Below are 22,060 nucleotides of genomic sequence, written 5' to 3'. Positions count from 1 at the left end.
TTTGTGGTTAGAATATACATCTTGCTTCTGAACAACTAATAAACAAGAACAAATGAATATAAATTTTAAAAATATATTTATGCATGTTTACATCTTGTTCATGAAATAATTAGCACAATAAGAAGAAAATATTGGAAGCTCAGCAAGTAACATGAAGGAAGGCTAGGATAGATTTATCATATATTTGGATGAGATGACTATCGTAATGCACTTCGTTCTGGAATTAATTTATATATGTTGTACAACATTAATTCCCTTTGAAAAATGACTAAGCTACTCCATGGTTTAGAGAAAATAGTTGAAAATAATTAAAAATACTTTAAAAGAATGCATGGCTAAATTGGTAAATATTTAAACTGTTTCAAGAAAAATTCATTTGATGAGAAATGGAGAAGGGACACCCAGTGTTCTCTCCTGGCCTCTGCAGGCATGTGGGACACACACACACACACACACACACACACACACACACACTACTACTACTACTACCACCACTGTCACCACACATACACATAATCAAAGCAAACAAAACTAATTGCACCAATATAGACAAATATTTTGGATGCTCAAGTGGACCTTAATAATCTTGATACAAGGTGTAAAAGGAATAAAGAACCTATTTAAGTAGACTACACAAAAGTAATTTATTAGCTGTTCATGACACAAATCCACCATAGAAGGCCATCTGAGCAAAATACTTCAACGTATACAAAACAGTTTGTTCCTTACTGTATAAGAACTCTTCGATTTCAATAAGTCAGACTTTGTATTAGTATCCTACGAGTGTCTAACAAATCACTACAAACCAAGTGATTTAAAATCCAGAAATTTGGGTCTGGAAGATAGCTTAGCGATTAAGGCACTTGTCTGTGAAGCCTAAGGATCCAGGTTTGAATCTCCAGTACCCACAATGTCAGTCAGATGCACAAGGTATCACATGCATCTGGAGTTTGCAGTGGCTGTAGGCCCTGGCATGCCCATCCTCTCACTCTCTCTCCTTCCCTCCCTCCCTCCCTCTTTCTCTCTTTGCACTTGCAAATAAATACTTTTTTAAATGAGATCATAAAATGCCAATTGGGACTGGAGAAATGGTTCAGTAGGTAAGGCATTTGCCTGCGAAGCCTGAGGACCCAGGTTTGATCCTCCAGCACCCATGTAAAGCCAGATGCACAAGGTGTCAGGGGTTTGTTTGCAGTGGCTAGAGGTCCTGGCATGCCCATATTCTCTCTCTCTCTCTGCCTCTTGTGTGCGCTCCCTCTCTCTCTCAAATACATAAATAGATAAATATCCAGAAAATTATCCTGTTACAGTTTTGGAGCCCAGAATTTCAACATCAAGGTTGTGGCAGAGTTACAGTCTCTTCCTGGAGAGGTCCTTCCTTCCTCCTTTCAGGGTAGGTGCTGCTAGGCAACCCTTGGCTTCTGGCTGGCTGCTCTAATCTCTACTTCCATCTTCCCCTGGACTCCCACTGAATCTAGGACCCTCCTGGGTTTGCCTCAAAATCCTTAACAGAATTACCTCTTACCAATCAGATACCATTCACAGGTTCTTGCAGTTAGAACACAGGTATGTCTTTCCCATTTTTCTATCTTGTTCATTAAATAACTGACACAATAAGAAGTTATTAAACCTACCATAAACCCCTCTAAACCTACTTTGAACACCAATACAAAAAAGGGCAAAGAATAAAAGTTGTCACTAGAAATGTTCGCTTTCACTGTAAACAAATGCAACTTAATGCATTTTTCACTAATCTCAAATTCTAGTTTCTGATACAGGTTCGAGTCTAGCAAAATAGGGGGCCTCTTACATGTTACATGCCTCTCAGAAATTCCTTAAATGGTTCTGGGTGCTTTGTGGGAACCCTTAGATTACTGCTTTGAGAGCTATACTCTGTTAGGTGCTCTGAGAGCCAGGAATTACTGGGCATGCGATGAAGTCCTGTATGGCTTAGAATGGTCATGAGCCCAACCAATTTCATACCCAGAAAAGAAAAGTAAAGGAGTCATGGGAGAAGGGCTTCAAATGTACATGTATAGTGTGATCTAAATCAACCCTGTGCTCATGCATCTGCATAGTCTAAATATTTGAAGTATAATTGCTCAGAATCAGCATCTCTGTCAAGGTAGTAAAAAATAAAGTAAAAAATAGACCCAGTTGCATGTGTTGTAAGAGATGGAGGGACATTCTGAAGTTTCACATTATTTCTTTTTGCCTACCATTATTTATTTTTTAATTCTGAGATGGGTTCTCACCCTAGCCCAGGCTAACCTGGAACTCACTCTGTAGTCCCAGGCTGGCCTCGAACTCACAGCGATCCTCCTACCTCTGCCTCCTGAGTACTGGGATTAAGGTGTGTGCCACCACACCTGACTTTTCCTAGTATTTTATTGTGACAAAATAAGCATAACATTAAAAACTTGCCATTTAGGGAATGAGGAGGTGCTCAGTTAGCAAAGTGCCCTCCATGCCAGCATGAGGAGCTGAGTTTGGGTCCAGAAGCATTCACAGTGGCACACACCTGTCATCCCAGTGCTGGGAAAGCAAAGGCAGGAGGATCCCTGAGGCTTTCTAACTAGCTAGTCCTGCTGAATTGAAGACCTCCAGACAAGTTCAGCAAGACTCTGTCTCAAAAAAAAAAAAAAAAAAAAAGGTGAAGAGTGTTTGAGGAAAACCTGACATTGGCTTCTGGCCTCTACACATACATGCACCCACACATATGCAAACATGAGTACAGACATGCACGCACACACCACACACACAGATTGCTATTGAACCATCTTCAACCATACAGCCAGTCATATTAAACACAGCCATAGCATTATGCAACCATCACTACCATCCATCTCCAGAGTTCTGTAAGACAGAAACGGCATTTCAGTGTAAACAAGAACTCTCCCATCTTTCCCTTTTCCCCTCCCCCAGGAACTCTTATTTCACTTCCATTATGGACCCCTTTACCCGATTCCTGTACACCAGGCATCAGCAAGTGGTTTAGGTGATCCCTGTGTCACTGGCAGGGGGACTACCCTCTTTCTATCATAGCCTCCTAGTTCCACTAAATGGTCATAGCTGTCGCAGTTGGGTTCTCTTGTACAGCTGCCTACATTTGGATCCCCGCTACCCCCCCCCAACACCTTGGGACAGGCTCTGTAACAGTCTGGCCTGGAATTTACTATGTAGTAAGTAGATCAGTTATTATTGTTGCTATCATTATACAATGCATTCATAGTAGTTTTAATGATGGATAATTACAGATATGAAAACAATAGACTCTCCCGGTATTCAGAAGATTCTAGAACATTTTAGGAGTTTTCCAAGGTCTTTTGATGATGGTAATGATGAGGGATTAAAGCAAAAGGAGATATTGAAGGGGAGGGCGCTGTGGGGAAACAAATATCCACGTGTGTGCATGTGGGCTGTGTGGAGAAAGCCTATGTGGAATAGTTTTAAAATAGTACATGTCATTGCCAGATACAGGCTGTCTTTCAGGAAACATCAAAGGAGGGAAAATATTAAACTCTTGTCTTCTAGAATAACTCTCATTTATATGTAGAACTTAGTCTTTTTAAATATTTTATGTTTATTTATTTATTTGACAGAGGAAGAGGGAGAGGGAGAGAGAGAATAGGCACGCCAGGGCCTCCAGCCACTGCAAATGAACTCCAGACACGTGTGCCCCCTTGTGCATCTGGCTAATGTGGGTCCTGGGGAATCGAACCAGGGTCCTTTGGCTTTGCAGGCAAATGCCTTAGCTGCCAAGCCATCCCTCCAGCCCCTAGAACTTACTCTTTATAGTTTAAGTATTTGTGCAATTGATCTGTATAGCACTGAATATAACGGGCACCCCTTACTGAGAATGTTACCTAGTTCAAATACCACCTCTTTAAGTGCGTGTTAATCGGCGATGGGTTCTATGGTTTAGCATAATGATCAGGACATCTACTCCAGAATGTGAGAGTTAGGGAATAGCACAGTAGTAGAGTCCTTGCCCAGCATGTGGGGGGACTCTGGGTTCAGTCCCTAACACTGCTAATAAAAGGAATAGATATATATAGTCAGTGCTGGAAGAGACGCAGTCCATATGCTGCTGGCACACTCTTGTGTGTCTTCATTGTGCCTGCAGGCTCCTTGCCTGACTTCTTTGTGCCTCTGCTTCCGTTGGATGACACCGCTCTGAAGAGAATGACCCTCTGGCGTCTGGAGCTGCTTTGCTCTTCCATGCAAAGAGCTGCGAGCACCATGTTCCGGGATGTGCCCTCCGTGGCCCTTAGCTCACAGTTGATGCATATGGATGTGAGAAAGCTCAGCACCATGGCCAGGGGCAGAGAATTATTCTGAGGCATCACTTGACACCTGGAGTTCCTCTGGGGGAACCATGTGAGGCTCACTCTTTGAACCCTTGCTTAATGTTGTAGTCCTGCTTCTACCCAGCATGGGCCCCCTGGACTTCACTTTATACCCCCTTAGTACTTCACAAAGGATTTGCACCTGATTCCTGATGGGACGCTTGGCTTTGGTGGTATGTTGATTTAATGTAGATCCAATTCTGTCCTAAAACCAGTGTTGTAGTCACCTTGTCGTTGCTGGGATAAAGCAACCAAACAAAAGCAGCTTATGGGAGGAAAGTGTTTGTTGTTGTTGTTGTTCGTTTTTTGTTTTAATTTTGGCTTACTGTATTAAGGGGAAGTTCTGTGGTGGCAGGGGACAGAGTGGCTTGAGCAAAGGCTGGACATTGCCTCTGCCGCACAGTACGTGGCAAACAGCAGAAGGAAAGTGAGCTGAATTACAGTAAGGAGAAGTTGATTATAACACTCCAGAGCCCACCCCAACAACACACCTCCTCCCAAATTTCCACCAGTTGAGGACCAGCATTCAGAACACATGAGTTTATGGGGGGGGTATGTGATTCAAAGCACCACAACCAGTGTAAACAGCATGGGTCAATCCTCATAACACTGCTGGGGAGCCCCCCCCCCCCCGATTTCATGAAGAAGGAGACCTGATGGAGTGAGAAGGGACATTCCCTTGGAGGTTGTCAGAGTTTCACAGATTTGCCTATGTCCCTGCCCTCATGGCCACTAGAATCTTGCTTAAGATGAGTATATTATCTTTTAAAATACAGCCTTGGGGCTGGAGAGGCTTAGCAGTTAAGCGCTTGCCTGTGAACCCTAAGGACCCTGGTTCGAGGCTCAATTCCCCAGGACCCATGTAAGCCAGATGCACAAGGTGGTGCATGCTTTTGGAGTTCATTTGCAGTGGCTGGAGACCTTGGGACACTCATTCTCTCCCTCCCTCCCTCCCTCCCTCCCTCTCTCTCTCTCTCACTCACTCTCTCTCCCTCTCAAATAAAGAAATAAAAATAAACACAAAGGGCTGGAGAGATGGCTTAGCAGTTAAGTGCTTGCCTGTGAACCCTAAGGACCCTTGTTCAAGGCTTGATTCCCCAGGACCCATGTTAGCCAGATGCACAAGGGGGCGCACACATCTGGAGTTCATTTGCGGTGGCTAGAGGCCCTGGCGCACCCATTCTCTCTCTTTCTGTCTCTTTCTCTGTCTGTTGCTCTCAAATAAATAAATAAATAAAATTTTAAATAAATAAACAAAAAAATACAGCCTTCATCTTGGATTCATTTATATTAACAAATGTGATTGCATTTTGGAATTAATATCCACATAAAGCCTCACTGATGAAAAACATCACATTTCTTTTTTATTTCAGAGCCTGAAACATGACTTAGAGACAAGGTGGTAAAAACTGTACTGCAGGGAAACAAGGATAGAAAGAGAGCTGTGGTACTTACAGGACCCCAGGGAGAGCTCTGAGTGAGACCTGGGCACACCTGAGATGAGTCCAGCCTCTCTTACAAGATCTGTGGTCTTGGGCTTGCCAGTCCTTCTAATACTTTCATCTGCAGAATTGAGACTATAGCATCTAATTTGTAGGATTGGAAGGAGTGCCTGACATACAATAGGCATTTAATCAAGCTTATTTTTCTTGCTCTGTTTCTCTTTTAGGGGTCTGTGCATAGTAATTCATATAACTCTGCACTTTATTCCAAAACCAATGTGATCTGCAGCCATTGATGATTCTGGGAGCAGTTGCCTGTAGACCTTCTTTTGGGCCACACCTGGTGGGTCAGCTTTACCCCAAGAACTGCTCCTTTTAACTCAGGCGTGATCTTTGTGTTGTTTGGCTTTACAGTGCTGTGACATGTACCCCAAAGGAGGAAAGATCTCTTTTGAATCACTGTTCCAAAGGTTACAGTCCATGGTTAGATAGCTCCATTGTAGAGCACAGCTGCTCATCTCATGGTGGCTAGGAGACAGAGACAGACAGACAGACCGACAAACAGGCAGACAGACGAGATGATTTCCACATTCTCTCAGTATGAAATCAAGTTATGAATCCATCGTGGATTGATCTATTGATTAGGTCAGTTCTCTCATGATCCTGTCAACTCTGAATGATTGGATCCTCCAGCTCGAGATCATACCTTCAACACGTGAGCTTTTTAAGGGGCATTTCATATCCGAACCATAATAACTTTTCCAACATATGTATCAATCTGTCGTTTCCCTCGTGATTTCTTGAGTGATCTAAACTTCTGCATTTTTCAATTTACCTGTTCATGGATAATAGTCATAGAATGCAACTCTATCACCTGAAAAATCTGCCTGGTAGACAAGCATCCTACACTCGCTCCAAGGCTGCCCCCAAGGATGGTGCAGATGGCTCATTTGTAGTTTGAGATCACTGTAGAAACACATACAGTTGCAAGAAAACTATTGGCTCCCCTCTGTTCCTTACCAGCTTCTTCCAATGCAAACGTCTGACTTTAAACAGACTTTTAAAATAAGTATTCAAATAACCACAGCACTCAGGATGCAGAGGAAGGAGAATTGCCATGAGTTTGAGTCCACCCTGAGACTACATAGTGAATTCCAGGTCACCCTGGGCTAGAATGAGACCATATCTTGAAAAATCAAACAATAAAAATAAATATTCATACTTGCTCGTATTTATGGAAACAAGACAAGAAAACCTTTGCTTCAATAAAACATAAAACTATAGGCTGAGAATTCATAACCCAAAATGTTTATAACCATCTTTCTATTTTTATTGTATTGTATTGTATTTTCTTTATTAGAGTCAAAGAGAGAGGGGGAGAGAGAGAGAGAGAGAGAGAGAGAGAGAGAGAGAGAGAGAGAGAGAGAATGGGCGAGCCAGGGCTTCCAGCCACTTCAAACAAATTCCAGTCGCATGCACCCCCTTATGCATCTGGCTAACGCTTTGCAGGCAAGCTCCTTAACCACTAACCACTAAGCTATTCCCTCCAGCCCCATCTATTTTTTAATGTCTGAGTTTGTTTGTGATATTTGGATAGTCATTAGATGTATGTTTGCAATAGCAATTTATTAAGTATTTTACACTGAATAAAAGAGAAAAAGTAGGGCTGGAGAGATGGCTTAGCAATTAAGCGCTTGCCTGTGAAGCCTAAGGACTCTGGTTCAAGGCTCAATTCCCCAGGACCCACGTTAGCCAGATGCACAAGGGGGCGCACGTGTCTGGAGTTCGTTTGCAGTGGCTGGAGGCCCTGGCGTGCCCATTCTCTCTCTGTCTGTCTGCCTCTTTCTTTCTTTCTCTGTCTGTCGCTCTCAAATAAATAAATAAATAAAAATTTTAAAAAAAGAAAAAGAAAAGGTAGAAATGACCATTATGTAAGTTAAACATTTGGAAAGCTGCCACAGCTTAGAACTTAGGAAACTAATGACGGCGAGAAAGGTTCTGTCATTTTTGTGTTATGTGTGCCCAAGTGGAGACATGGGATTATTTGAGGCACCAGAAGAAACAGGTCAGTGGGTATGTGAAATCTAAGTTATCCCAATGCTAGCCTGAATTTAACAATTCCAGGCATAGTGAGGGACAGTGAGGGAAGATGGCCCACTGTGGTATCAAGACAGCAGTGATGTGGACAAGGTAGGAGACAGAGGGTTGTAGGGAGTGTGTGTGTGTGTGTGTGTGTGTGTGTGTGTGTGTGTGTGTGTGTGTGTTGCTAGATTTGAAAATAATAGAGATAAAGCCTGGAGGACTCACAGGGTTGAGTTGGAACTGCTGGCCTGTGGATGGCCTCTGAAAGGGCAGACCTCCACTAAACAAACCTTATGTTCTAAGTCAATGACTTCCAAGTGAAATAATTCCATGAACCCAGACAGTTTCCCACAGGTCCACTGCAGTGCAAGGGGAAATACCCGTGTCAGCTTTGAGTGCCTTGTGAGTCTCTTACCATTTCCCACAGCAATGAAAGTAAAGACAGGGGAAAGTGCAACTTGACACATGTAACTATGGTTTAATAGAACCAGATAAAGAGTTAGTTACTCATTTTTTTTTCTTTTTTTTTTTTTTGGTTTTGCTCAGTATGAGGAAAGAAATTCTGGCACAGCTCTGGTAGACATTGCCTTTGCAATGCGTGTATGCATCTGTATGTGTGAGCAATATTACTTTTCTCAGTCAAGGTATATACTTGTGGCGTTTTGGAGACATGATGTGTGTGCTTTTAGATATAAGATACTGGGCTTACTCTCAGTGGAACCTCTGTTTCCCATTGATTTGGGGGCAATATTCCTTAAATCAAATGAAGCCAATAAGTCCTCCAGGTACTGACCAGTCTTGAGCAGAGAACCAACACAGGGCATTCATGTCTGCAGTGGGATTGAGCCATGAAAAGTGCGTTCTTGTGTCTCGGTGTGTGGGGCGGTGGAATGAGTCCAAGAACCGGGGATGGAAGAGGAAGGGAAGGGAATAATGTGGCTCTCCTCTTCTTGTGCAGTTCTGTTCTGCATCGCGAGTGGATATGCTGCTGCTGGGCTGAGCTGCTGAGCACTGCGTTCCCTTCTGCTGAGACAAGATGGAAGACTCCTACAAGGATAGGACATCACTGGTGAGGGGGGCCAAGGACATTGCCAAGGAGGTCAAGAAGCAGACAGTGAAGAAGGTGACCCAAGCAGTGGACCGGGCCCAGGACGAATACACCCAGAGGTCGTACAGTCGGTTCCAGGATGAAGATGAAGATGACTACTCCCCTCCTGGAGAAACCTACAATGAGGAGGCCAATGACGATGAAGGCTCAAGCGAGGCCACTGAGGGTCACGATGAGGAGGATGAGATCTATGAAGGGGAGTATCAGGGCATCCCCAGCATGAACCAAGGGAAGGACAGCATCGTGTCCGTGGGCCCACCCAAGGGAGATGAGTACAAGGACCGCAGGACGCTGGAGTCAGAGAGGAAGGCTGACGAGGAGGAGCTGGCTCAGCAATATGAGTTGATCATCCAAGAGTGCGGCCATGGACGTTTCCAGTGGGCCCTTTTCTTTGTCCTGGGCATGGCTCTCATGGCAGATGGTGTGGAGGTGTTTGTGGTGGGCTTTGTACTGCCCAGTGCGGAGACAGACCTATGCATACCGAATTCAGGATCCGGATGGCTGGGTAAGTTGCCTTGTGTCAGTGAGACAGTTCTGGAAATGGTTTGCTTGTGGAGCAGCTATTACCCTACAGAATAAATATTTATTTTTATCTAGTACATTGCATTTTCCTAACATAAACATTTTGTTATGAAACGTCTCAAGTGTAAAAAAATATCAAAATAATTGTACAGTGAGCGCCTACATATAACCACCTCCAAGACTTTCTTTCCAGTTAACATTTCTTGTATTTTCTTTATGTGCTATGTGTCCATCAACGAGCTTACTTTTGTGCACTATAAAGTATGTTCTAAAGAAAGTCATATGCCAGTTAATGATGGAATTCAGACTAAGAATTTCATCATTACACAATGTGCAAAGATTATAAAATGTATTCACACAATGAAAGATAGACATGATTTGAGGTAATGAAATCTTACAGGTAACCATCACATATGTAACATTTTATTGGTCAGAATACCATTATGTAGGGCACTGATATTTAGCACAACTAAATTTACATCAGGTTCTTCTTTATTAACTTTCAGAGATAGAGCTAAAGACATAGCTGGGTGATGGAGCACTTGTAGAGCCTATACAAGACCTTGGGCTTCATCTCCAGCACTAACTGCAAAAGAAAATATATATATAAACACACACACACACACACACACACATAATATGAAGCTTTTGTTTTTGAGGTCAGGTTTCACTTGAGCCTAGGCTGTCTTAGAAAAAGGCATATATTTATCAGAAACTCATTTAACCTCTCTCTAAACAGAAACATTCATTCTACAAAACTCTGAAGAATGTTTATTTCAAAATTTACAAGAAAAATGACTTCATTTACATGTTTTTAAAGCACTGCTCACTTTTAGTTTTCCTGTAATCTATTAGAATATGTTCTGTTTTTTTTTTTCAATGAGATTTGTGTGTAGAATTTAAAATAATTTTTCAAGGCTTGTACCTAAGCTGGAAAGACTTCATTTCCTTGTATGATTTAAAATTTTATTTCAAATTGTATTAATATTTAGATTGTGCATGTTGAAAACAATATGACCTTTTCATAAAATATCTAGACAGCAGATATTATTTTTATTCTCAATTTTCCATGTCCCCAAGGTTCTTATTCTTACAGATCTGTGGCTAATATTTCCTGAATTTGGGCAAGGGAAAATAAGGCTGAGAAAAACACCCACAGTAGAATGTCACCAACAGTTTAAGACTGTATTTTTTGTTTGTTTGTTTTTGTTTTTGTTTTTGTTTTTTGAGGTAAGGTCTCACTCTGGTCCAGGCTGACCTGGAATTAACTCTGTCATCTCAGGGTGGCCTTGAACTCATGGCAATCCTCCTACCTCTGCCTTCCGAGTGCTGGGATTAAAGCCGTGTGCCACCACGCCCGGCTTAAGACTGTATTTCAAATATTTGGTACATTGAATCAGGTAGGTTTAACCCTCCCCTTACAGATTCTACCTCAAAAAAAAAAAAAAAACAACATGTTAATATACATGTAACATCTTTGTATTTTAGAGTTTATAAAAGAAAATAAAAATACTTAGTATCTGCATTACCAAGGGACTTCTTTCAAATGCCTTTGAAAAACAGAAAGCATATAATTCTTTATGTAGAAATCTAGTGACTTTATTAAATAACATAATCACTAATGCAAAGAAATTTTGTGTAATTAAGTTTAAATGTCATTTCTTTACCTTCTCTCTGACAGTACAGGTGAGATAATTATTCCAGAGAGGAGTTACATCATTTGACCCTTTTAATTTTTTTTTTTTTTGAATACCCCTCTCCTGGTATTTCTTTCTTTCTATTTAGCTGAAAGAAATGAATCCTCTAAAGCCGATTGTGCAGGGTCATGGGTTGGGGTTTTGCAGGCATAGCTTTGCATATTCCTGTTGAAAGACTGACTCATTTATGTGTTCAGCCATCAAAATGCAGCCCTCCCCAGGCTTCAGGGGAGAAAGAGAAGCCATTCATCAAATTGATTATTTCAGAGGTATTTTTTGTACCAAACACTGTATTTTGCTTTGCTCATTTTTTCCCCTTATATCAGTGTAAGCCTGGATGTCAGCACCTGTCTGTTTTTCTCTCTCTCTCAAGATTTAACTACAGGAATATGTCAGTAGAATGTTTCAGGAAGGTTGATCCTTAGAAATGTATCCACACGTTATTTGACCACATCAGGCTTAAAGTTGGGATAAACATCTATTCCTGGTGCAACCTAGCTTTTATACTGGAAACATTATACTATGGTCGCCCTCCTTCCTTTATCTCCCTGGTGCTGAGTGGAAACCCAGCACTGCAGAGGCTGTCTTACTAGTCTGTTCACTAAGCCAGAGCAGAGGAGGAGACACACCCACAGGTGGCCTTCAGAGGAATAGATTAGGCTGAAGGACAATGGGAACCCAGGCTTTCTCATCTGTCTGTAAACATTGCCCCGTTTTACTGAATTAAAACAGGGTGCCCAGGAGGATATTGTTTCTCTCAAGGGTGTGAGTCCCCAACAGCAGCATTTTTCATGGTTTCATAACTCTTCCTTGAAGACTTGCATTTCAATTATTTTGCCATTGTGATTTCACTTATAATTGCATTCTAACAGAGTCTCTTTAGACAAGCATTTTAATTGTTTTGCTATTTTCATCCCATTGGATAATAACTTTGTAATATAATTACCACGCTAAGTCATAGCAACGGGATCAAAATGCAAAAAGAGAAAGATGCATGACCCATGTTTGGTGACGTTTTATGGCTATGGATTTACAAAATAACTTTTCATTTGTTACTAAGCATTGTGTCAATTTTCTCAAGGAAGAGCAGGAATAGAAATATGACCCAGTTTATGTTTTAATTATTTGTGAGGGTGATCTTCTCTTTGTGTTTGCCCGGAGATTAACTTAAAAATAGCTAGGGCATACCAAGTGTACATATATCTGTGTGCATGGTCGATGTGCAGAGATAACAGTATTAATTGGGCTGGAAGAAGAGAGAGTAAATATTTAGTTGTCTAATAAGCTACTCCTTGGAGGGAATAAATGTTGTCATATTAAGGTAATCCATTCTCTATTGCCAAAGCCTATTAATTAAGGCCTTATGGTATGCAAAGCACTACCATAGGGAACAATAGCAGATAAATGGAAAAAAAGAGGGCTGGAGTGATGGTTCAGTGGCTAAGGTATCTGCCTGCAAAGCCTAAGGACTCAGGTTCGATTTCCTAGTACCTTTGTAAGCCAGATGCACAAGGTGCCACATGTATGTGGAGTTCATTCACAGTGGCTAGAGGCCCTGGTTTGCCCATTCTCTCTCTATCTGTTTCTCTCTCTCTCAAATAAATAAATAAAATTTTAAAATAAATAAAATATGAATTTTAAAAATATTTTTTTAAAAAAAATGGAAAAAGAGACAAGATTTTCCTATTCTAGGAAATCATAGACTAGAATGCAGAAATACACAGGTCTACAAATGTCAGAGTAAGGAAGCAGTGATCAGTGGCTAAAAGAGGAGTGTAAGTAAAGAGACTTCAAGCAGGGATATCTCATTCAAAGTCAGGGCTCTGGGTAAATTAGTGAAATAAAGATCAGAGTAGGTATGGGAGGCTTTCCAGAGGTGTCAGCAAAGACTAGGACACTCATTACTTTGGATAGGGGCAAATAGAATTGCTAATGAAAGGAGGTAATCTCTCAAAATGGGAAAGGCAGAGTACAGTTTTTTTTAACAGGAGCGAAAGTACATTGTTAGACATTCATACTTTGTGGAGGTGGTCTTTGGGGAAGACTGAAATTATCATTGGGCTATTCTTCAACAGGGGCTAAAGTGCCAAAGGTTTGCTAGCCATTGCATTTAAGATGACAGTTCTAGTGGCCTTTACCAGGGAAATAATAGCTTCCTGTGAACACTGTGTGTGGGGCTGACAGTGGGGAATGAAGTCATTGAGGAGGCTAAGAAAGAGAAGCCAAAGAAAGAGGGAAGGTCTGGAATTTACTAGAGAAAGGAAGGGAGGTATGATTCTTGGGCATGGTAGAGTCTTATAGCAAATATCAGAACCAGCATCTGAAATCTGTACATTAATTTGTTGGTCATGAAAATGGCTCTTTGGATCAACACAAGGAGTAAGGGTACAGATTTATTAAGTCCAGGTGTTGAGGGGCATCACGATAGCTCCTCTAGGTTTCTAGCCACTGGTTGCAGGCAGGGTCCTCTTAGGACACAAGGCCTCCTTCCCTCCCACTGCTGAGGCCCAGAGTGAATTCTCCTGAGAGAGAGAGAAAGAGAGAGAGAGAGAGAAATTGGTGCACCATGGTCTCTAGCCACTGCAATTGAACTCCAGATATGTGAGCCACCTTGTGCGCACATGTGACCTTGTACGCTTGTGTCACCTCATGCGTCTGGCTTACATTGGATCTGGTGAATCAAATATGGGTCCTTAGGCTTCTCAGACAAGTGCTTTAACTGCTAATTCGTCTCTCCAGTCCCTTAGACTTCATTCTTGAATCCTGAATCCCTGTATACCTAATCCTAAAACACTTCTGGATGAGGATTTCGAGCCCACTAGGAGCATGGCCCTTTCACAACCCAGTTCAGTCTGGGGCTGTCCCTGAAGTCAGGAATTCACAAATGTGTTGTCAGCTTTAGAACTTGTTCCTGAATTCTGGTTTCAATGAGGCAGCCTGAATTGTTAATCATCTGATAACCAGGCTATAGCAAACATGAATAATATAGACCTACCTGTAGGTTTGGTTTTCAAATATCAAGGCATAATTGCACCCTTTCTAGGGGAATCTAACACCATACTGTTTTCACATAAATAAGAATGAGAGCCTTTATAGGACCCGAGCTTCCTGCAGAACACTCCAGGGAGTAGGAAACTAGTCAATTACATTCATCATGATGAATTAGTCTCATAAATCACTGAAGTGGGTATTTCCAACACAAACTGACATTCTCCTTAATCTTAGCAATCTCCTTTTATAGCTTTTTAGATTGTGAGGAAGTACTAAAAGAGATCCCTGGGTGTAATTCTTATCTTCAATTTCAAACCTGAGGCCTCTGAGTGAATAGAAAATTACAAGGAAACACTGAGTGTTTCCAATTTAAAAAGTTTTTATTGTGAGGAATTTGCTTAAGGTAGCATTTAATGGTCTTTATGAATTATTTTCACATCTCTCTGCTTTGATTGCTGTTAATATACATGTAATTAGAGCTGCAAGGATTATGTATGATTTAGTCAATCTTTGCTTAATCTCCCAACATTACTACACATAAATATTTAGAGAACCAGTGTAGTAAACTATGGACCCTTTTGAGCTTATTAGAATCCATAACTCATGGTAAAGGTATCTTGCTTAGCCATCTTATTGAAGAGTATTTGACTCTATCCAGTTCTTGCTTTTGTATATGAAAATAATGCTAAAAACAATATAATGAATAAAATGACTTGGGGGTGGATGTTAGGTCAAGACAGGCTCCCCAAAATAGTCTTGAGGACAGCAAGATGGCAACAGAGACTTACTCTCATTCCTCAAGAAACTGCCCAGCCATTATCCCTTCCTTGCCCAACAATGCCCCCTCAGGTCATGATTTCCTGCCCCCTTATCTTGTAAGTCCCCTGCTCAGAGTTCTGGTCTCACATCCTAGCTGTTTGAAATGGCTAATGTAAAGAACAAAGGAGTTGTAACAGGGCTGGAGAGATGGCTTAGCGGTTAAGCGCTTGCCTGTGAAGCCTAAGGACCCCGGTTCGAGGCTCGGTTCCCCAGGTCCCACGTTGGCCAGATGCACAAGGGGGCGCATGTGTCTGGAGTTGGTTTGCAGAGGCTGGAAGCCCTGGCGCGCCCATTCTCTCTCTCTCCCTCTACCTGTCTTTCTCTCTGTGTCTGTCGCTCTCAAATAAATAAATAAATAAAATTTAAAAAAAAAAAAAAAAAGGAGTTGTAACAACTGAAGAGCTCTATGTAGTCCACTATCTGGAATCTCAGGTTGGCTGTGCTCCACTCTTGAGTCAATCCTGGCAGCTCATGTTTTTCCCCATTAAAAACTTTCATCTTTGCCTCAGAGTGGTTTGCGTGGTCTTGGTCACCCCAGAACCTTACAGGGGGAGCATTTATTACGTGTATTTTCCCCAGAATGAAACTGAAACCAGAAATGATATTCCAGTTTTTTCCAACCATTATTAATGAAGGTAATGTTGGTGAAGAAAAGATCATAACAAGCATAGAGTGTCAGAAATGCCAAGCGAAACAGGTCTAAGAAGTGGGAAAGCCTGAGTCAAAAGGTTGTTTTTTTTTATTTTTATTTTTTTTTTGGTATATTGTCCAAATATGGTGCCTTTGGTTGCAAAGATGATAATGAGAAGTCATTAAGTGCACACCAGGTCAAACGTTAGGTTCAGATAATCATGTAAGAGAAGATAATCAGATAAGAGAAGACAAAGAAGACCTAGTTTTATGTGTTTGCTTGCTCTGCAAACAATAATACGGCCTCTCACCCCTTCGGCTCACCTGAGCTCATTTCTGCTGTGCAAATTTAAGTCAGTCCTGCTCAACAGCAGTGCTAATAACTTTCTGCCTGACACTGTCTCCTCCCAGGCATCACTCAATCCATGAGCTTCACTGCCCTTCAACGAGGCTTCCTCAAATACATATTTCCTATTACCTCCCAGAGTCCAATAAAGCCCCAGGCTTGACCTCCGGTGATGGCAGGCCCACAGCCCAGTGGAGACAGGAGTTTGGGGTAGGATAAACAGCTCCTTCCTCTGTGATGCCTTCCCGCCCTACAGGGGCGATGTTCAGAGTCTTCCAGGATTGCAGTTCTCACATCGGGACCTCCTACATCCTGAGGGCTATCTTGAGTCTCCCAAGTGGTTGAGTTTTGGGAAGGAGGCTGTTGCAGTCCAGTTCACATTGCTGGTAGAAATCACCCAACCAAGAGCAGCTTCTGGGAAAAAGAGATTTATTTTGGCTTACAGGCTCGAGGGGAACCTCCACGATGGCAGGGGAAAACGATGGCATGAGCAGAGGGTGGACATCACCCCCTGGCCAACATAAGGTGGACTACAGCAACAGGAGGGTGTGCCAAACACTGGCAAGGGGAAACTGGCTATAAAGCCCATAAGCCCGCCCCCAACAATACACTCCCTCCAGGAGGCATTAAGTCCCAAATCTCCATCAGCTTTCAGAACACCTAAGTTTATGGGAGACACCTGAATCAAACTACCACAGAGGCAGATCAATCAGAGAGCCTCTATCAGAGCTCTGCATCCTAAAGAGAGAGGCAGTTTAGGGCTCACATAAACACTCTTAATCTGGGGAGAAGAGAAGGAAAGGAAAGCAAGGGAGAGACTGTCTGGGGCACAGTCAGGACTGGTGAGGGGGGAGCTGGACCTGCTGATCTAATTTTTCTCCCTGGTATTTTGTTCTACAAAAGAGCAGCTGTTTCAGTTACTTTCTTGCTGCTGGGCCAAAACACACAACCAGAAGCAGCTCGTGGCGGGAAAGGGCTTACAGGTGTGAGGAGAAATTTCTTGATGGTGGGGAAAGCATGGCATGAACAGGAAGCAGGCTCACATCATTAAATACCAACAGGGAGGAAGCAGCATGGGTGAGTTAGTGATGGCAAGTGGGGCTGGGCCATCCGTTCTAGTGCCTGCCCCCAGTGACATACTTCCTCTAGCAAGGATCCACCACCCAAAGACGCCACTAGCTGAGGATCAAGCAGGAGTCTAATTTACAAACACAGGAGGATATGGGGCACCTCAGTAGCACCGTGGATGATGGGGTAGTTGTACGGCATTGTGAATGTGCTTGATGTCACTGACCTGTACACTTAAAATGGATTGCAGGGGCGGGAGGTGATGCTGGAGAGATGGCTCAGCAGTTAAAGGCACTTGCTTGCAAAGTACACAGTGCCCTGGGTTCAACTCCCTAGCACCCACATAAAGCCAGATGCACAAAGTGGTGCATGCATCTGTAGTGTTTTCTATACTTTCTAAATGTATCATATAACTTAAAATCATCCTGTTTAATCAGCCTGTTTTATCATCTTTGCAGTTTCTATACACTTTCCTCCTCTGCTCCTTTTGCTATACCGCTGATGCCCCTAATTCATCCCTAGATATTTCTGCATGTTGGTGTAGGAAGTTGGATGATAGTTTCTCAGAAACTGTACTTAAGGACCTCAGGAGGCAGAGGTAAGAGGATTGCCATTGAGTTCGAGGCCACCCTGAGACTGTATAGTGAATTCCAGGTCAGCCTGTGCCAGAGTGAGACTCTCCCTCACAAAAACAAACAACAACAACAAAAAAATTATACTTGAAATAAGAGCAGATAGCTATAGAGCCACTGCATTGCTTTCCACATGGAGTTTCATGCTGATATGGGAATTTGGGGTGTCTTTGAGAGCGATGGAGCCTTTTCTTGGGTAGGCAGTAATTCAGGAAGTAGGAATTACTGGAAGATCAATGGTCACAGAAAGTTCTCGGTCAGTGGCCTTCCAGATTCTTGTCTCATGATTTTTTAAAATTTCATTTATTTATTTATTTATTTGAGAAAGCAAGAGAGGGAAAGAGGCAGACAGACAGAGAGAGAGAGATTGAGAATGGGCCTCCAGCCACTGCAAACAAACTCCAGACACGTGTGCCACCTTGTGCACCTGGCTTATGTGGGTCCTGTGCAATCAAACTAGGGTCCTTTGGCTTTACAGACAAACACCTTAACTGCTAAGCCATCTCTCCAACCGTTTTTTTTTTTTAAATTATTTCTTTATTTATTTGAGAGAGCCAGAGAGGGAAAGAAGACACACAAACACACACACACACACACAGAGTGTGAGGGGGGGGATTGGCATTGTCTCATTAACTTTAATGGATGAGATCCACAGACCAAATGCTAAGGTTCAGAAAGATTTTATTACACTTTAGAGTTTTCAGAGGGAGAGCTTTAAGAGAAAAGCTTAAGAGAAAGAACTAAATCTGAGCACATGACCAAGAGGGGGAGCAAAAATGAGAAAATGAGAAGCCTCACCCAGAGACTCAGATTGTTCTTTTTTTTTTTTTGTTATTTTAGAGCTAGGGTCTTGCTGTAGCCCAGGCTGACCTAGAATTCACTATGTAGTCTTGAAGTCGTGGTGATCCTCCTACCTCTACTTCCCCAGTGCTGGGATTAAAGGCCTGCACCACCATGCCTGGCTCAGGTTAGGGTTTTTTAAGGAAGTCTACTGGATAGGGTCTGAACTAATCAGTTCACTCCATACATCAGGTGTCTGGGTGGTGTCAAGGTTTCTGGTAAACAGCAATCTTCCAGGAAAAGTACAACCGTATCTCTTCTAGGAAATAGGAAACTCCTTAGAGGAGAAGGGATAAGGAAATGCCAGACTCTTTACAGGCCCAAGGACATTTCATGCCTTCATCCACTTTTAGTTTACTTTCTGGGCCCTGTCACCCCTAAACTGCATCAGCACTAGATATTTGGGATGTACAAAAAATCAAGTTCAAGCCTCTGGCTGAGTGGGCTAAGAACACTGGAGACTTGGTTTTTAGTCTGCTACTGGTTTTTGGTTGCTTTTTTTTTTTTTTTTCCTCCCCCTCTCTAATTTCAAATAGTTCTCTGAAAATAAGACTGGTGATCAACTGTATACCAGTTATAAAAGTTGAGCCACCAGCTTAAATTATTTTTATGAGTCAGGGAAAATGGTTTGACAGTTTAGAATTAATATAAATTTGACTTAAAGGATATTGACATTGTAACTCTCTTATTCTTTGTGATGTGGCCGGTGTCCTCTGCTCTTCTCTTCATCCTCTGGGCTTCCTTTAAGAAGGGTCCTTGTGATGGGGACACTTGCTCCCACAGCCTACTTGACACTGCTGCTCTGATATTCCTGGAGGAAAGGGGACAAGGGACTCATGCCACCGCCTGGGTAGTTAGTAAACAGGTTTAATGCCAATTCCTATTGATGCAGGATTTTGGTGTTCAGGAGGGGTCTCCCAGAATTTATGAACCCTACCTTTAATAAAGAATGAATGAAGACAGACTCAAGAAGGATAGATGTGAATTATTAAGTTTATTGAGAGGGAAATCACAAACTGTGAGGTTTATTTAAGAGAAGTTGAGATTTAAGAAAAGCCGAGTCCTTTGAAGAGAGATTAAAGTCGCGAGTGTGTGGGAAGCTCCCTTAAGAGAAACTGAGGCTTTTAAAGAGGGATTAGATTAAAGCTGTTGGCATGTGGAAAGTAGAATCCAGGAGCTCATGCGAGGAGATTCAGAGGAGCACACCTGGCATCTGCCCTGTGCTTTCCTCCAGAGGGCAGTTAAGGGCTCAAACATTGAAGCTCAAGGAGGAATAAAAGGCAAAATATCAAAGCAGAGAGCTGGAGAGATGGCTTAGTGGTTAAGCATTTGCCTGTGAAGCCTAAGGACCCCAGTTCAAGACTCTATTCCTCAGGTCCCACACTAGCTAGATGCACAAGGGGGCGCATGTGTCTGGAAGCTCTGGCGCGCCCATTCTCTCTCTCTGTCTCTGTCTCATTCCCTCTCTGTCTGTCACTCTCAAATAAATAAAAATAAACAAAAATAAATCAAAGCAGAGACTAAGAAACTCAGAGGAGAAATAAGTAATGAATAGTTACACTCTTGGGTACGCCAAGTTTAAGGAAATTACCCAGGTAGCAGGCGCTGAGTTAGAGAAAGCACCCGTGTGGTAGATGTGGAGTGTAAGGGAAATACACCTGTGGTAGAGTCAGAGATGTGTTTTCTTACCTAGCTCGTTTTGCTTTCATGGTGATCTGAGATGAATAGGCCCTCCCTCCTTTGCAAGCTCTCACTTCTCTCTCTCTCCTAAATTACAATCTGGGTGTTCATCAAAAACTTTGGAGACCAAATGTTCTTACCTTGTGTTCTCACAGGATATGAAATAGTCTCCCTTTTCTGAAGACATGTGGGCTGTAAGGTGTTTTGTTGTTTTTTTTAAGTTTTTATTTATTTATTTGACAGAGAAAGAGGGAGACAGGGAGGGGAGGGGGAGAGAGAGAGAGAGAGAGAGAGAGAGAGAGAATGAATGGGCACACTAGGGTCTCCAGCCAGTGCAAAGGAACCCCAGATGCATGCGCCCCCTTGTGCATCTGGCTAACGTGGGTCCTAGGGAATCAAGTCTTGAACCAGGGTCCTTAGGCTTCACAGGCAAGCACTTAACTGCTAAGCCATCTCTCCAGCCCTGGGCTGTAGGTTTTCAGTAGTTCTAAAATGATGGTCCAGACTTGCCCTTGAAGAGCAAACCTCCTGCCTTGCTCTTCCTGCCTTCTTAAACTGCCCTTGGACACCATTGCTTCATTAATTCTTCAGGCATCATATTGACCTTGATGAATTCACTGGGTGCTAATGTACCTAGCAGTAAGTAGTGTGGCAGACCTCCACCCGTTTTCCACTCACATTAATGAACTGTTATATAAAGTGTTATTGACCCGAGTTCCTGTGTTAGGAATATCTACTCACTGAGAATGAAAGAAAATATAACAAGAGCAAAGGCACATTCTATTGGACAAATTGAAAACTGAACAGTAGTCCTACCAAGCCGTTGGAAGAAAGTTCTGCATGTGTGCTGGAAATGAACACATCCTGTAACCTTCGATCGTCAGCAGCTCTAGCGATTCCATTTAACAGTACCCAGGTTCCCAGAATCAGCGTGGTGATATGATAGCTGTCTTTCTGGTTTACAGATACAAGAAGACTGGCTCAGATTTGTGGGACTAGGTGCTCTGACCAAGCATCTAAACATGATACCATATTCCCGTGAACAAACCCCCTTAGTTTGTGGGGTGCAAGGTGATGAAAAGCCAAAAATTAAGGGTATATCACAAAGAATTACATCGGTATAGTTTATCTCAAGCTTGTCAGTTAGGATTTTGTTTCTAAAGCTGAGAGAACAGCTGGATCAAAGAAGATAGCATAAAACCGATAGATTCCTCATTAGTGCCACGGGAGCCCAACACAGCAGCAAACCATGGCCAGATTAGCAAGGGCTTGGGCAAATCCTTGTGTCTGCTGAACAGTTGTGATAATCAAAAGGTTTTTGACCTGTTCTGGAAAACCTAGTAGGATGCTACCAGACAAGGCTGATGTTTCTTGGAAACTGGAAACCAATCTGGCATGTGTAATTCGAAGGGGTTGCTAGCTAGTGAGGGAATGTGGCTGGCTATGAAAACCATGCCGGTGGAGAAATAGCATGGTTGAAGGGACTTTCCAGAAGGGGTCATCAATGTCATCCGGAAGACTGGGTGGTAGCTGAAAGAGATTAGAGTGCACAAGAGCAGTACTGGTAAAAACAACCCTTTGTCTACAGTAATGTCAATGTCACGGTTAGTTATGGCTTCAAACCCATTTTATGAAAACGCCTGTCCCCATGGTGTTTCTGTTGTGAATACAGTGGCTGGTAATATGAGCACAAGATAGTCTCATAATAAACCAGGTGTGCTGGCGCACGCCTTTAATCCCAGCACTTTGGGAGGCAGAGGTAGCAGGATCACTATGAGTTCAAGGCCAGCCTGAGACTACATAGTGAATTTGAGGTCAGCCTGGGCTAGAGTGAGACTGTACCTCAAAACAAAC

The 22,060-nt window shown here is 42.5% G+C and overlaps 1 protein-coding gene across 1 annotated transcript in view; it reads left to right on the top strand.

Moving 5' to 3' along the window:
• Positions 1–22,060, top strand: part of Sv2c (synaptic vesicle glycoprotein 2C) — a 213,623-nt gene that overhangs the window by 57,812 nt on the left and 133,751 nt on the right. The window contains exon 2 of the mRNA XM_004651529.3: positions 8,832–9,486. Within this exon, the coding sequence (XP_004651586.1) occupies positions 8,910–9,486 (577 nt within the window). The 5' untranslated portion in view covers positions 8,832–8,909. The remainder of the gene's footprint in view (positions 1–8,831; positions 9,487–22,060) is intronic.

This window comes from Jaculus jaculus, chromosome 14, assembly GCF_020740685.1.
Source record: "Jaculus jaculus isolate mJacJac1 chromosome 14, mJacJac1.mat.Y.cur, whole genome shotgun sequence".
NCBI classification, from domain to species: Eukaryota; Metazoa; Chordata; class Mammalia; order Rodentia; family Dipodidae; genus Jaculus; species Jaculus jaculus.
This window is presented reverse-complemented; position numbering and strand designations above follow the sequence as displayed.